The 13,777-nt window shown below is 45.1% G+C and overlaps 1 protein-coding gene across 8 annotated transcripts in view; it reads right to left on the bottom strand.

Moving 5' to 3' along the window:
* The window catches only part of SPMIP2 (sperm microtubule inner protein 2), a 124,719-nt gene extending 111,369 nt beyond the window's left edge, over window positions 1-13,350 (bottom strand). For 3 of the 8 annotated variants that reach the window (XM_065597928.1, XM_065597927.1, XM_042842152.2), the window contains exon 1: window positions 13,107-13,346. In XM_065597928.1, the coding sequence (XP_065454000.1) occupies window positions 13,107-13,173 (67 nt within the window). In that variant the 5' untranslated portion in view covers window positions 13,174-13,346. Of the gene's footprint in view, window positions 1-13,106 lie in introns of all 8 variants that reach the window. The other 5 variants (XM_024106213.3, XM_024106212.3, XM_065597926.1 and 2 more) reach the window with 3 other exon arrangements.
* Between the last annotated feature and the right edge of the window lie 427 nt (window positions 13,351-13,777).

Below are 13,777 nucleotides of genomic sequence, written 5' to 3' on the forward strand. Positions count from 1 at the left end.
TAGGACCTGCCTAATAAGATGATTTCTTGCGCCCTTCCAAAAACCAGTAGAGCTGCAGCTGTAAGTGTCATAGTCTGGACCCCAAAGGCCAGCGCTGGGCATCTTCGGGAGTTGGCCAGGAATAACTTATAAATATTAGGAAAAGCTACTGTGGCAAAGCTTCTAGCTTGATGAGCAGGGACTAGAGCAGTGAACTGTGAGTGAAGAGGTGAGATTTCTATTCCTGGTTTGGCCACTAAATTTCTGCCTGACCTTGAGCAAGTCACTTGCTTCAGGTTCCCCATGTGTAAAGTAGGAATAATGGTGTTTACACACCTTGGTGCAGTACTTTGAAGTCTACGGATGAAAATAACTATAATGGTTTTGTATTATTACATTTAGAAGAATATCCTTGCAAAAAAGAGGTAGAAACTTACCTGATACAAAATTAAAGCTGACATTAGTATTGATATTCTAAGAAATCCCAAACACTGAGGAGTCTTTGAACCTGACTGGTTCTAAAGGCTGGTTCTGCCCTAATAGCTAATCCTTAAGGGTATGTCTACACTGCAAATAAAGATGTATTCTTAACTCAGATTAGCTAACCTGTGTTAGCTAACTCAGTTAAAAGAGCAGTGAAGACACAGCAACTCGGGTTATAATTTTAGTTAACAGCCCTAGCTCAGCCCCCGCCTGCCCTATATGCTTTAAGTTGAGCTGCTAAACCAAATTAAAAGCAGAGTTGCCATGTCTTCACTGCTATTTTAATCCACGTTAGTTTATATAGGTTAGCTAACTTCAGAACACACTTTTTTTCACAGTATAGACTTACCCTAAGTCACAACTACAGTATGTTGATGACAGCTTCCCAAAACTGGTTGTATTAATATCTCCTTAACATCATTATATTGTGAAGGGAAGGTGTGTTGCCATTTCCATCATAAACCTCTATTATCAGGGAATTAAACTTTGACATAATAATTTATTCAGACAAAACTAAAGCAAACTCTAACCCCAGAAGAAAATATTTGCTTTATGTGTTTGGGGGGAAAAGGTATCAGATTGTTTTTAAGTTGTAGTCATTGCAATGGGGTGTACAGGTCTTTTGGGCCCCAAAGGGAAGTTGTCTCAGACATGACACTCACCACCCCAATATTTCCACAAGGAGGAACCCCCAATGCCCCAAGTGGAAAAGCAATGCTACTGGAAAAGCAACAAGTCTTGTCTACACTCGAAAGGGTTTGCCAGTGGAGCTATTACTGGCAGACCTTTCCTAGGAAAGATGCAGCTTACACCAGGAAAAGAGTTTTCTTGCTATATTCCCTGAACTGAGTAAGCTATACCAGAAAAAAAGGCCTTTTTTGCCAGCATAACTGCATCTTCCATATGAGGAGGGATTAATAAGACTGGGACTTTTCAGCTTGGAAAAGAGACGACTAAGGGGGGATATGATCGAGGTCTATAAAATCATGACTGGTGTGCAGAAAGTAAATAAGCATGTATTATTTACTCCTTCTCATAACAAGAACTAGGGGTCACCAAATGAAATTAATAGGCAGCAGGTTTAAAACAAATAAAAGGAAGTATTTGTTCACACAACGTACAATCAATCTGTGGAACTCCTTGCGAGGCGATGATGTGAAGGCCAAGACTATAACAGAGTTCAAAAAAGAAATAGATAAGTTCATGGAGGATAGGTCCATCAATAGCTATTAACCAGGATGGGAAGGGATGCAAAACCAGGCTCTTAAGTGTCCCTAGTGCCTGTTTGCCATAAGCTGAGAACAGGCAACAGGAGATGGATCATTTGATGATTGGCTGTTCTCTTCATTCCCTCTGAAGTACCTGGCATTGGCCACTGTCGTAAGACAGGATACTGGGCTAGATGGACCATTGGTCTGACCCAGTATGGCCGTTCTTATGTTCATCTACACTAGGGCTCTTGTCAGCATAGCTATGTTGGTCACCATGGAGGAGGGGGAATCACACTCCTAACTCACACAGCTATATTGGCTAAACTTTTAAGTGTAGGCACAATTGGAACTTTTCAGGAATAGATATTCTGCCTTAAGTTCAACCCCTACCTTAATGTGAATGAACTTTCAAGTATAGACAAACCTTAACTACTACTTCCTCACATAAGGGATACATTTCCAAACTTCAGATCCCTGTCAGATCTAGTAGGCTCCTGGGACTCATATGCTGAAGAAACCACCATGTTGGGAGACACAGTGGGAACACTCTAACCAGCAAGGTGTCAACTGAGTCTTATTCCTTTCAGGTTTAGGGATGATTATTCCTAATGTAATGGACTAGGGCAAGTGCTAATTTAAAACCTTCCAGTGTAATAGAAAGGGGTAAAGAGAGAGATGCTAGAAAAATCAAGGAAAAATAAAGTAAAACTGGAGAGACTTTCTCATACCAAGGTGAATCATTCCAACATTGATTTTCCTATGCCTGTGAATACTAGGCAATAATCACCTACTCAGAAAGGAATACCATTATTACCATCTGGTTGGATATAAGAGAGTTAATTCCCTTCTTCCCATCACTTTAGCCATGAGAACACCATAAAGTAGACATTGACACCTCTGGCTTGGAGCATCAGTGTTGTGTTAAGTTTTTTTATTTTTTATTTTGGCATTTCTCAGCTCTGCCAATTACATTATTACTTCATTGTACATTTCAACTACATAAAATAATCTTCACTAATCACACATGTTGATCTGCTATCCAGATTTAATTTAAAAGAAATCAGTGGCTTTAAATAATCTGTAGAAATATAGTTGGTACATGCTTGCTAGTGTGTGATTAACTCCTTGTAAAGAATGTCTTCTATACACAAAGTTGTATGTTCAATCTTTCCTTTTAGAGTAAAGAAAACAACAAACAAGGAAGGAACAATTATAAACTCTCCATGAGTAAGAAAGCAGGTGGAATGTGTGTCACTCTGTAAGACCCTCCATCTTGAATCTGGAGGAATTGTGCCATACTGTCCCAGCTGCAGTCATTAGAGACATTTGAATAGGTTCCCCCTTGTTGTAGAAGAGAGGCAGCCCATAGCAGGGTGTTCTGTGTGACAGCTCAAAGTCTCTGGAACATGGTCTCTACCTGGATCCAAAATAGCTGGAATATGGCCACCTTCTGAGAATGCTGCAGAACACTTCTGTTTGATTAGGTTTTTGGAGAGGGCTGAGGGTATGTTCCCAGAATGATGAAGGGGCAGGAAAGGGTGGGATTTTTGTAGAGACTGGCAGAGCTCCTTTTTGAATAATTACTTTTAATGCTGCTGGGGATTTGTTTTTCTTTTTGTTGTTGTTGTTTTGTTATAATATGAATGTTTGTTTTGTTATCATTATTAATCACGGTGCCTAGAGATTTGTATAAGCATTGTTGTATTTAAATCTAAATAAATAATTACTGTAAATAAATCCTCAAACTGTGCTTAAAAATGCAGTGAACAGCTTCATAGCTAAATACACCACAATCATTTAAATGCATTGTGCCCTGTAGGAGAATTACATTGCTTTTCCTATTGAAGTTCAATCTAGCAGCAGAACAATAACTCCAAAATTACTACAACTTTATCATTTGAAGCTAGCAATGGGACTACTCACAGTACATGAAGTTAAGTATGTGCATAAGTCTTTGCAGGATGAGGGCCAAAGTCATCATCCCAGTTGGATGGTGACTGTCTTTAGCCTGGCCTGATATATGGTATAGATCAAATCCTGCGAGTTGCTTAAGGGCTTGTTTACGCATGGATTTGTTCCTGATTCACTCCATATGTGGGCACACTTATTTCAGTTCACACATGGAGTTATTCAGGAATAGCTGTTGCACTTTAAATTGATACCCTACCTTATCAGAAACACTTTCAAGGGTAGACAAATGTTTAGTGTGCACAGCAACACTTGTGGACTTCAGTAAGAGTTGAGGATACTTGGCACTTTGCAGGAGGTGCTTAACACCTCAGAAGTTTGGACCCTGTGGCCAGCTGTAGAAAACCAATGATAAACTGCCAACTGCTTATTCTTTCCTAAAATTGACAAGCCAGTCCTCAGAGCTGCATCACTTTATGAACATTAATTGGTGATACTGTAAACTGAGAAATACTGAAAAGTTAATTTCTGTTTGAAATTGTACTGTAATCAGATATGACTCCAAAATGTGGATGTGTAGCTTAGTTGAGTTTGGTAATCACATTTTATCTCAGCAAGGGTTTCTCAAAAGCTAAAAGCAAATTTATCACAAACTTATGCATACACTTGTCCACTTTAAAAAAAATCTCCCTTAGAAAGGCAGCAGACTGACAAATATGTAAATACAACTCTTCTAGGTACAACACAGGCATCAATAATGCCAGTCTCCCCACGCTGGACTCAAACCTGTAATTTACAGCTATCCAGTCCCCCATAATGTTTTAGGGGGTGGAATCTAAATTTCCTGGCAACGTACTGGTAAGTATTATAGCTTTACTTCCTAATCTAACCTTTGCAAGGATTCTGGGATGCTCTCAAAGCTACTTTGTGCCTGGAGCTGCACTAGAATGACATTTAACTGTTTTTATTTGCTTGTGCTTTTTTTCTAAACCTGACTCTCGGAGAACCATCTGAGCCTGAGGCTGGAGCAAAGTAAGAGAAGTGGAGAAACAGAAGCTAACTTTATTTTTGATCCACCTGCCAACAGTCAGTCAGTGCTCTGCACAACAGAGGCTGAAGCGATATAGCAAAGGAGTCATGTTAGGTCAGCTTTATCATACAGTTGTTCTGGTTTATTTTCTTTAGCTTCCTGACAAGACAAGTTCTGAGACCATATGATGGCTGCTACCTTTGATCTTAGGATCGTCAATCATGTCAGGAGACATAACAATTAACAACACATTAGAATTCCCACAACATAGCTTTGGAGATGTGGGAGTATGCCAACATAGTGGCAGGAAACTTTATTAAAACTGGGAGGAACAAATTTACAGGTGGTATTGCAGAAATAAATTTACTGTCTTACTATTTTAAGGTGAATTATTGTTGAGGATAATCATATAAGCTTTAAACCATTGGAAACTGAACAGCAATCAAAAGTTGAGCTCGATCATTAGGGGTGGGATTAACAAGGGAGATTTAGGAACCTAGCTGCCATTTTAGGCGTCTAAATCCAACACTTAGGCTACGTCTACACTTAAAATGCTTCAGTAGCACAGCTGCAGCACTGCAGCTGTGTCGCTGTAGCGTTTCAGGGTAGAAACTCACTACAGTGATTGGAGGAGTTCTCCTGTCACTGTAGTTAATCCACCTCCCTAGGAGGTGGTACCTAAGTCAATGGAAGAATTCTTCCTTTTTTATTATCTTTCCTTTTCTTAATGGCTCATAACATCCTGTCAGCTTTTTTGACTGCCGACGCATATTGAGCAGATGTTTTCAGAGACCTTTCCACAATAACTCCAAGATCTTTCTTGTGGATAAGATAGGGTTACCATATTTTGAGTCTCCAAAAGGAGGACACTCTACGGGGCCCCGGCCCCGCCCCCAGCCCCGCCCACGCCCACGCCCCAACTCTGTCCCTGCCCCAAAGTCCCCACCCCAACTCCGCCCCCTCCCCTGCTTCCCGCGAACATTTGATTCGCAGGAAGCCTGAAGCAGGTAAGAGGGATGTGGGGGGAGGAGGCGCGGCCCAGTCTGGCCCCCCCGGCGTCTCCAGTCTGGGTCGGCTCGGGCCCTGGGGGGTGCCGGCCCCGGGCCCGGCCCCCGGCCGAGCACCCCAGGCCCGCCCAGCACTGCCGGTCCCCGGCCCGGCCCCCGGGCCCCTGGCCGAGCACCCCCGGCCCGCCCAGCACTGCCGGTCCCCGGCCCGGCCCCCGGCTCAGCAGCCCCCGGCCCCAGCCCCGGCCCCGGCCCCCGGCTTGGCACCCGGCTCGGCACTGCACCGCCGGCCCAGTCCCCGGCTCGGCACCACCTGCCCGGCCCCCGGCTCGGCACTGCCGACCGCCAGCCCGGCCCCCGGCCCAGCACCACCGGCCCCGCATGTCCCGATTTTCCCGGACATGTCCGGCTTTTTTCCCCCCGGACGGGGATTTGGAACCCAAAAAGCCGGACATGTCCGGGAAAATCCAGACGTATGGTAACCCTAGATAAGAGCTAATTTAGAACCCATCAGTTTTGTATATATAATTGGGATTATGTGCAGTGTAGGCTTGTTAGTCCCAGGATATTAGAGAGACAAGGTCGATGAGGTCATATATTTTATTGGAACAACTTCTGTTGGTGAGAGAGACAAGCTTTTGAGCTTACAAAGAGCTCTTCTTCAGGTCTGCGAAACTAACTCAGAGTATTACAGCTAAATACAAGGTGGAACAGATTCAATGATCTCTTGAAATATGTGTTAACTACTTATGCTAAACAATCTATTCCACTTTGTATTTAACTGTGACACTGTGACTTAGTTTCCTAGAAAGATATTACCTCACCCACCTTGTCTCTCTAATTGGAATTATGTTTTCCAATGTGCATTACTTTGCAATTATCAACATTGAATTTCAACTGCCATTTTGTTGCCCAGTCATCCAGTTTTGTGAGATCCCTTTGTAACTCTTCACAGTAATCTTTGGACTTAACTGTCTTGAGTAATTTTCTATCATCTGCAAACTTTGCCTCCTCACTATTTACCCCCTTTTCCAGATCATTTAGGAATACACCTCTACCCCGATATAACGCGGTCCTCGGGAGCCAAAAATCCCTACCGTGTTATAGGTGAAACCCCGTTATATCGGGGTAGCGGCGGCAGGGCTCTAGCGGTGATTTAAACCGCCCAGGGCTCCAGCCGTGGGGAGCCCTGGGCCCTTTAAATTGCCACCCAAGCCCCACTGCCAGAGCCCCGGGGTAGCGGCGGCAGGGCTCCAGTGGTGATTTATAGGGCCCGGGACTCCTTGCAGCAGCCGGAGCCCTGGGCCCTTTAAAGCACCGCCTGAGTCCCTCTGCCAGAGCCCCGGGGTTACCGCGCTATGTGTGAACCTGTGTTATATCGGATCGCATAATATCGTGGTAGAGGTGTATGTTGAAAAGCACTGGTCCCAGTATAGCTCCTTGGCAGTCCCTGCTATTTACCACTTTCTATTGTGAAACCCGACCATTTATTCCTACCCTTTGTTTCCTGTCCTTTAACCAGTTACTAATCCATGAAAGGACTTTCCCATTTATCCCACAACTGCTTAGTTTGCTTAGGAGCCACTGATGTGGAACCTTGTCAGAGGCTTTCTGAATGTCCAAGTATACTATGTCTACTGGATCACCCTTGTCCACATGCTTGTGGACAAAGAATTCTAATAGCTCCCGAAGTCCTGACACTGACCAGCAGCTCGGCTCCTAACTCACACGTAAGATCTGGGTTTAGTTCACCTTTCTACATTGCCTGTGGGACCCAATCAGTAGAAGTGCTTAGAACATGTCTAAACCCTCACAAAACACCCAGAGAGCAGGAGGGGGTGGTGCATTCCACCCTCTTACAGCCTTTATTCCAGTAGTTAGGGGACTTTCCCAGAATGTGGGAGGCCCAAGTTCAATTCCCTCCTCTGTCTGCTGTGGAACAAATATTTTAATTGAAGTATCCCACCTCCCAGAGGAGTGCCCGAACCCACTGGGCTATAAGGTATTGTGGGACAGGTCTCCCTTAAGGTCTCCTCATGAAGCTGTTCCACTTAGTATAAATAATTAAATAGCAATTGAGCCAGAGAGAACATTAGAATGACTCTCTAACCCAGTGTAGAACGCTCAGCTGGGTCACGACAGCCAGGTTTTAGTCCCCCTGCTCCAATGAATATTTAATTATTTATATACAGGAGAGGGTTCATGGCTGTGAATCATGAGTGGAGATAGGTGCCTTACCTAGCTCAGGACTGAATTCCACTAGGTGGCAGGGTGCCTAACAGTTAGGTACATTGACGCTCCGTGTTGCAGAGCATAAGTCCTCCTTGTGAATACCATACTAGAAAACTAAAATATAGAGGTTAATTCTTTTTATACTGAGAGTTTCAGAATGTGTATGAAAATTATGCTAACCTTGAACTGATACAGGAGGTTGTAAACCCTGTATAACATAGTTACCAGCCATAGCAGCCAGCAAGTTATGATGTGAAATGTATTGCTTGCTTTACTTGCACTTCATTGCTGTCACTAAAAGCAAACACTGCATTTTTAGTTGAACTAAGGCTGTGATTAAGTTGCCTTTGACTCTTTAAAAATAACCTTGACTATTACTCTTGTGTTGAAATTGCCTGACAGTGATCAAACATTTACAATAGTACAGTGATACTGCCTGCATGAAACAAAGATGTTGCAACTTTATTGAATTAAAGGTGGCCAGGATGAAGAGTCAAGATCACTTTCCAAGATTAACAGGAGTACTTGTGGCACCTTAGAGACTAACAAATTTATTAGAGCATAAGCTTTCGTGGACTACAGCCCACTTCTTCGGATGCATAGAAGTGGGCTGTAGTCCACAAAAGCTTATGCTCTAATAAATTTGTTAGTCTCTAAGGTGCCACAAGTACTCCTGTTCTTTTTGCGGATACAGACTAACACGGCTGCTACTCTGAAACCTTTCCAAGATTAGATGCTCAACAAGAGTGCTTTCCACAGAAAAATATTTACTCATAGGAGAGTGCGTTAGGGCCTGATCCAGCACCCATTGATCTAAGTGAGAATCTTTCTACTGATTTCAATAACAAAGGATCAAGCATTTACAGGGTATTAAAAATCCCAATACAATCTGTAGCACAGGGGCTGGATTGAGCCAGTTAGGCTTTATCCGCACTGGCACTTTTCTAAAAATCTCCCATTGTTGTATTTCGGTCTCAGTGGTAACAATGGTGGGAGCTAGTGTGACCAGATGTCCTGATATTATAGGGACAGTCCCGATTTTTGGGTCTTTCTTATATAGGCTCCTATTACTCCCCACTCCCTTCCCGATTTTTTCACACTTGCTGTCTGGTTACCCTAGTGGGATCACTAGTGTAGACAGATTAAATGGCCAATGGCCAGCCTATCACTAGTGTTATGCTAATGGTCCCAGTATTGCTACTACTGGTGGTAGTATTACATTGGGAGATTTTTGGAAAATGCCAGTGTAGATAAGCCCTCACCATGGCATGTCAGATGAGCATTCTCTAGTGGCCCCATCAATTTCAATGGAATAGATGTTATCTTTTTCAAAAATTCCTTCTATCCCTTAAAAGTTGAAAAAATACAATTGTGAATGCAAACCCATGCAGTGCTGAGTTTGCAGACAGAATGAAACAACATCTCTAAGGCTATATGCTGCCTCATCTGTCCTCTGCAGCCACAGGAGACTCTAAACACACCCTAAAATTGTGGGTATGTTGGACAAAGGAGCATACCACACCAGGGAACAATATATCGAGGAGGATTTCAGTGGCCTGGTGAGGCAAGTGCAAGGGAACAGCTAGTAGATCTGGCACTATGCAGATCCAAAGGCCTAAACCTTCCACAGGGGGATAATGAGAGGAAAAGTGTATATGGATGAAAATGTGTAATGTTTGTGAAAAATGCTGAGTTTATTAAGTCTATACATGTATAATGTAAAACTCATTTGTAGTTTTTACAATATTATTTACTCCTGGGGGCATTCTGTGCCAAAAAAGTAAAAATTCTGCATGAAAATATTAAAAATTCCGCACAAAATATTTTAAAATTCTTCAAAATTCTGCAAGTTTTATTTGGCAATAAATAAATGCAGAGGCTCCAGCATGGCAGTGGGGAGCACAGGCCACTGGCTGCATGAAGGTGGGAGATCACCCTGCAGCCTCTCCACCCCTGGGATATGGACACAGTGGTGAGGCTGCACCCGACCCTGACATAGCACAAGGCCTGGGCCTGCCCCAGAAACACTGTGGGGCACTGCCCCTCTGCACCAGGTGCACCAGGTGTGGGGCAGGCAGGATCCAAGTGTGGGGGGGCTAAGTGTGTAGGCATCCAGGTGTGGGGTGAGAGGATTCTATGTGGGACAATCTGGGTGCAGACAGGTCAGTGGGGGGTCTGGATGCACAGTGGCTCATTGGGGGGGGTGTTCTAGGTGCAGAGGCAATGGGACTCTGCAGGGGCTTCCAGGTGAAAGTGGTTGGGGTTCAGTGGGGGGGTGTGGGAGTCTCAGCAGGGGGATCTTGGTGCTGGGGGAGTGGGGCTTGGTGGGGTGGGGGTCTGGGTGCAACTAATTGGGGGTCAGATGCACGGGGGACTGGATGTGGGGGCTCAGGGTGGTGCAGGGAGGTGGGGCTCATCAGGGTGGGGGTTGAGTGTAGGGAGTTCAGTGGGGGGTGGTCTGGGTGCAGGGGTCTAGGTGCTGGAGGCTCCAGATGCAGGGGTTGAGGTTCAATGGGGTAGGGTTTCGGTATGGAAGGCTAGGGGGTTCTGGGTGTCTGGGGTGAGGCTTTGCAGGGGTGTCTGGGTATGGGAGGTCCAGATGCATGGGGGTTGGGTGGATGGGGGAGCAGCTCCCCATACAGTGATCCCTCCCCCTGCAGCTGAGGAGCGACGGGGGCAGGAAGCAGGGGAGGATGCTGCGCTTCCTGCAGCTGGGGGAGGTTTCTGGGGGTGGGTCTGATGCAGTCCCAGCTACTCCTTGCAGGTGAAGAGGAAGTCCCATCCTCTCCTGCCTCTAGTCCAGCCGGGACTAGCAGGTGATCCTAGCTCAGGGTAGGAACCACTGGCTGGGGTGTCCCCAGCTCTGCGATGATTTACCTCTCTGCCGGCTGCTTCAGGTGCCTGAAACTATGTACCTGCGCAGCAAGGGAGTGGTGCGTGACTGCTCTTGCAGCTTCCCTTTGCTTCCCTGTCAGAAAGTCATTTTTCTGCAGGGGATATGAATTCTGCACATGCGCAGTGGTGCAGAATCTCCCCAGGAGTAACAATATGCATTTTGGAGTTACAGTTTCCTTGAGCGAGGCATGGTCTACTAATATGAGCACTGGATTTGGGAGCAGGGAACTCAATGTTAATCTCAACTCTGCCACTGACTTGACCTATAGAAAACTCCTGAGTGGATATTTGGCACTGCAGCTTGTCTAGGTGATCAATAAATTCTAGTTCTGTTCTAATGTGACAGAGGCATATCCAGATTGAAGGGTCATCTGAGAACACCTGACCCCAAGAGAAATATAGGGATTGTCAGTTTGCAGCCTTGTCTGCACAATAAACTTGCACCTGTTAAACCAAAATCAGTTTTCAAATCAATTTAATTAAACTGGTATTAGCCCCAGGGAAGCCTCTCCATGTGTACACCATAGTGTTTGAACTCCAGGAGTCGGGGATCAGTGATGGCTGTTCCTGTGACACTGTCCTGCATAAGATAACAGTGCTGCCCTATCAGCATTCACTTTTGTAGTGCCCTTCTGCAGTGTCAGACTACTGGTGACGGGCAATTTTAAGAGCAGTCACTGACAGGGACCACATAAAGGGCTGCCATGAAGAGAGGGTACTCTGCTGAGCTGCTGAAAGGCCCTCAATTTCAGTGGTAACAATGGTGGGAGCACTAGTGTAGACAGATTAAATGTCCCCATGTCCTGAAACTTGTGGGTGTAGAGAGCCAACCAGCTCCTCACCGCTCTGTGTGTCTGTGAGTGCATCCCTATCTCCATAGGGACACTTTAGAGGGAAGTACATGGTAAAACTGGTGAAGTTTCTTGCAGAACTTGTCCACTTCCACAGGGTACTTTAGAGAAGGAGACAAATAAGACCCACAGTGACTGCTCTAGGTCAAAACTCTAACTACACATGTGCAAGTATATTTATTAAGGGCACTTTTGAAAGTGCTCTGCTGGGCTGTTCAATGCAGTTCTGCTACTGCTTTGGGCCCCCTAATGGAATGTGTACATGTGCACCAAATAAAATAGAGACCAAGCCAGCTGCCCCTGTACAGCTCTAGATGTGCTGAACTGGTAAATTAATACCTGTGAATGACACACAGATTTGGAATGAAGACAAATGTATTTTATTCAGATTTTCTTATTGGGACTGTACCCTAGTGGCAGAACTATACTACTGTATATAATATGTAGAGCACAGCCTAATGTGTTCAATATAACTCTCAATAATGTGTACCATGTCTGAAATACTTTCTACAATTCATAGTTTGTTTCCAGTTCTTTGCAGTATAAGGATAAAAGTGAAAGTTTAAGTGATTTTACAATTAATTGTTTAATAGTATAGGAGTACTCTGAAATCAAGCTATCAAATAATTGTGTATAATTCAAATTTCAGAGAGGTGGTATTTCTCTGATTATAAAGTTAGGGTCCCAGGATTAATTGAAATTTCAAAACTAAATACACACAAATTTGCTCTCAGTCCCTCAGTTTAATTCCTGTGCTTTTTCATTTTATACTGTGTTTTCTAGACATTTAAAATTCAAATGTGTTTCTAGTAAGTATCCAACTTTGAAACTGTTGTTAAACTGCAACGTTGAGAAATCTCTTTGCTATCAGCAGGAGGTTTTCATACAGACCCGCAGATGTAGCGCTCTTCTCAGACGCTGATATGGTCTCTTTGTTTAATACCTAGGCTTAGGGCACACTTTTTCAATAAAGAATGAGCACTGCTGAGCAGAGCACAAAAGCTTCCAACTTGAGGAAGTGTCGATTTCACGTTCCTGCTTTGTGTGTGTTTCTCTCACACGCACACATTAAATAAGTCCTTACGGTTGAACAATAGAGACATTTACTTGATGGGAAAAGACAGTATCATAAAAAAGAACAACGAAGAGAGGGGTTTCAATCTAGATATCAAGACACCCCCCCCACACACACACACACACAGACTCGATAAAATAAAGCTGCAGCACCATTACAAAATAGTAGATAATGTTTTCACCCCTCAGCTCACAGAGAGCCGAGAAGCGATGAAAACATTATCTACAGTGAATTGCAACTCTTAATTTTTCGTTGTCCATATTGCTCCTGCTTATGATCAATAATATAGTAGAACATAATTGTTTAGGGTGTGAATAATATAATCATATTAATTGCAGCAGCTTGCTATACTGTACAGACTTCGCTGCCGCTCTGGCTCGCAGCTGCCCTGTTCTACTAGCTCCGGGCTCTCAGGTGCGGAGACGCACTAATTACCTGTAAATATCATCCTCTTCCCCGTAGCTGCTACTCCTAGGGAGGGTCTGGGGGTACTGGCGGGCATGACGCGTCGCAGCCCCTTGCCTTTGCCCGGCTGCCTGCCCGCGGTTTGCCTCGGTTACTCCTTGGCGGACCCAGCCCAGCGCCAGGCGCAGCGGCAGCTGTTGGCTCTCTACAGGCAGCAGCCGGCGAGGGCCGGTTGCTGGGGTCGCTGCTCGTTGGCCGCAGCTGCATTGTGACATACTGTCCTTGTGCAAGCGGCCGCCCAGCCCAGCGGCCGGGCGCGTTCTCCAGGCGCGCAGCCCGGGACCCTGGGACTCTGGCGCAGGGAGAGCACCGGCGCCCTTGGGGGGGGGAGGGATGTTTCCGCGGCTAACACCCTGAACCTCCTGCAAGAGGCAAGGTCAGAGTGGGCGCCAGCGCGTCTGTGGGTGCCCAGCTTTTGGGTTAATGGGGTCCTGCCCCAGGGGAGCTGTTGGGGCTACAGCCCTGGACTGTAGTCTATAGCAGCGAGATGGATGGAGTTATGCAGGTCTCTCTATATCTTTACCTTTGTTAAATTTCTTTGATTTTTGATTGAATTTAGTGCTCATGAAAGATAATAGCTGGAAAGCCCTGGTACCAGGGTACACAGCTGGCCTCTGATGACTTCCACATCCACCCACCTC

The sequence above is a fragment of the Chrysemys picta genome, chromosome 5 (assembly GCF_011386835.1).
Source record: "Chrysemys picta bellii isolate R12L10 chromosome 5, ASM1138683v2, whole genome shotgun sequence".
NCBI classification, from domain to species: Eukaryota; Metazoa; Chordata; order Testudines; family Emydidae; genus Chrysemys; species Chrysemys picta.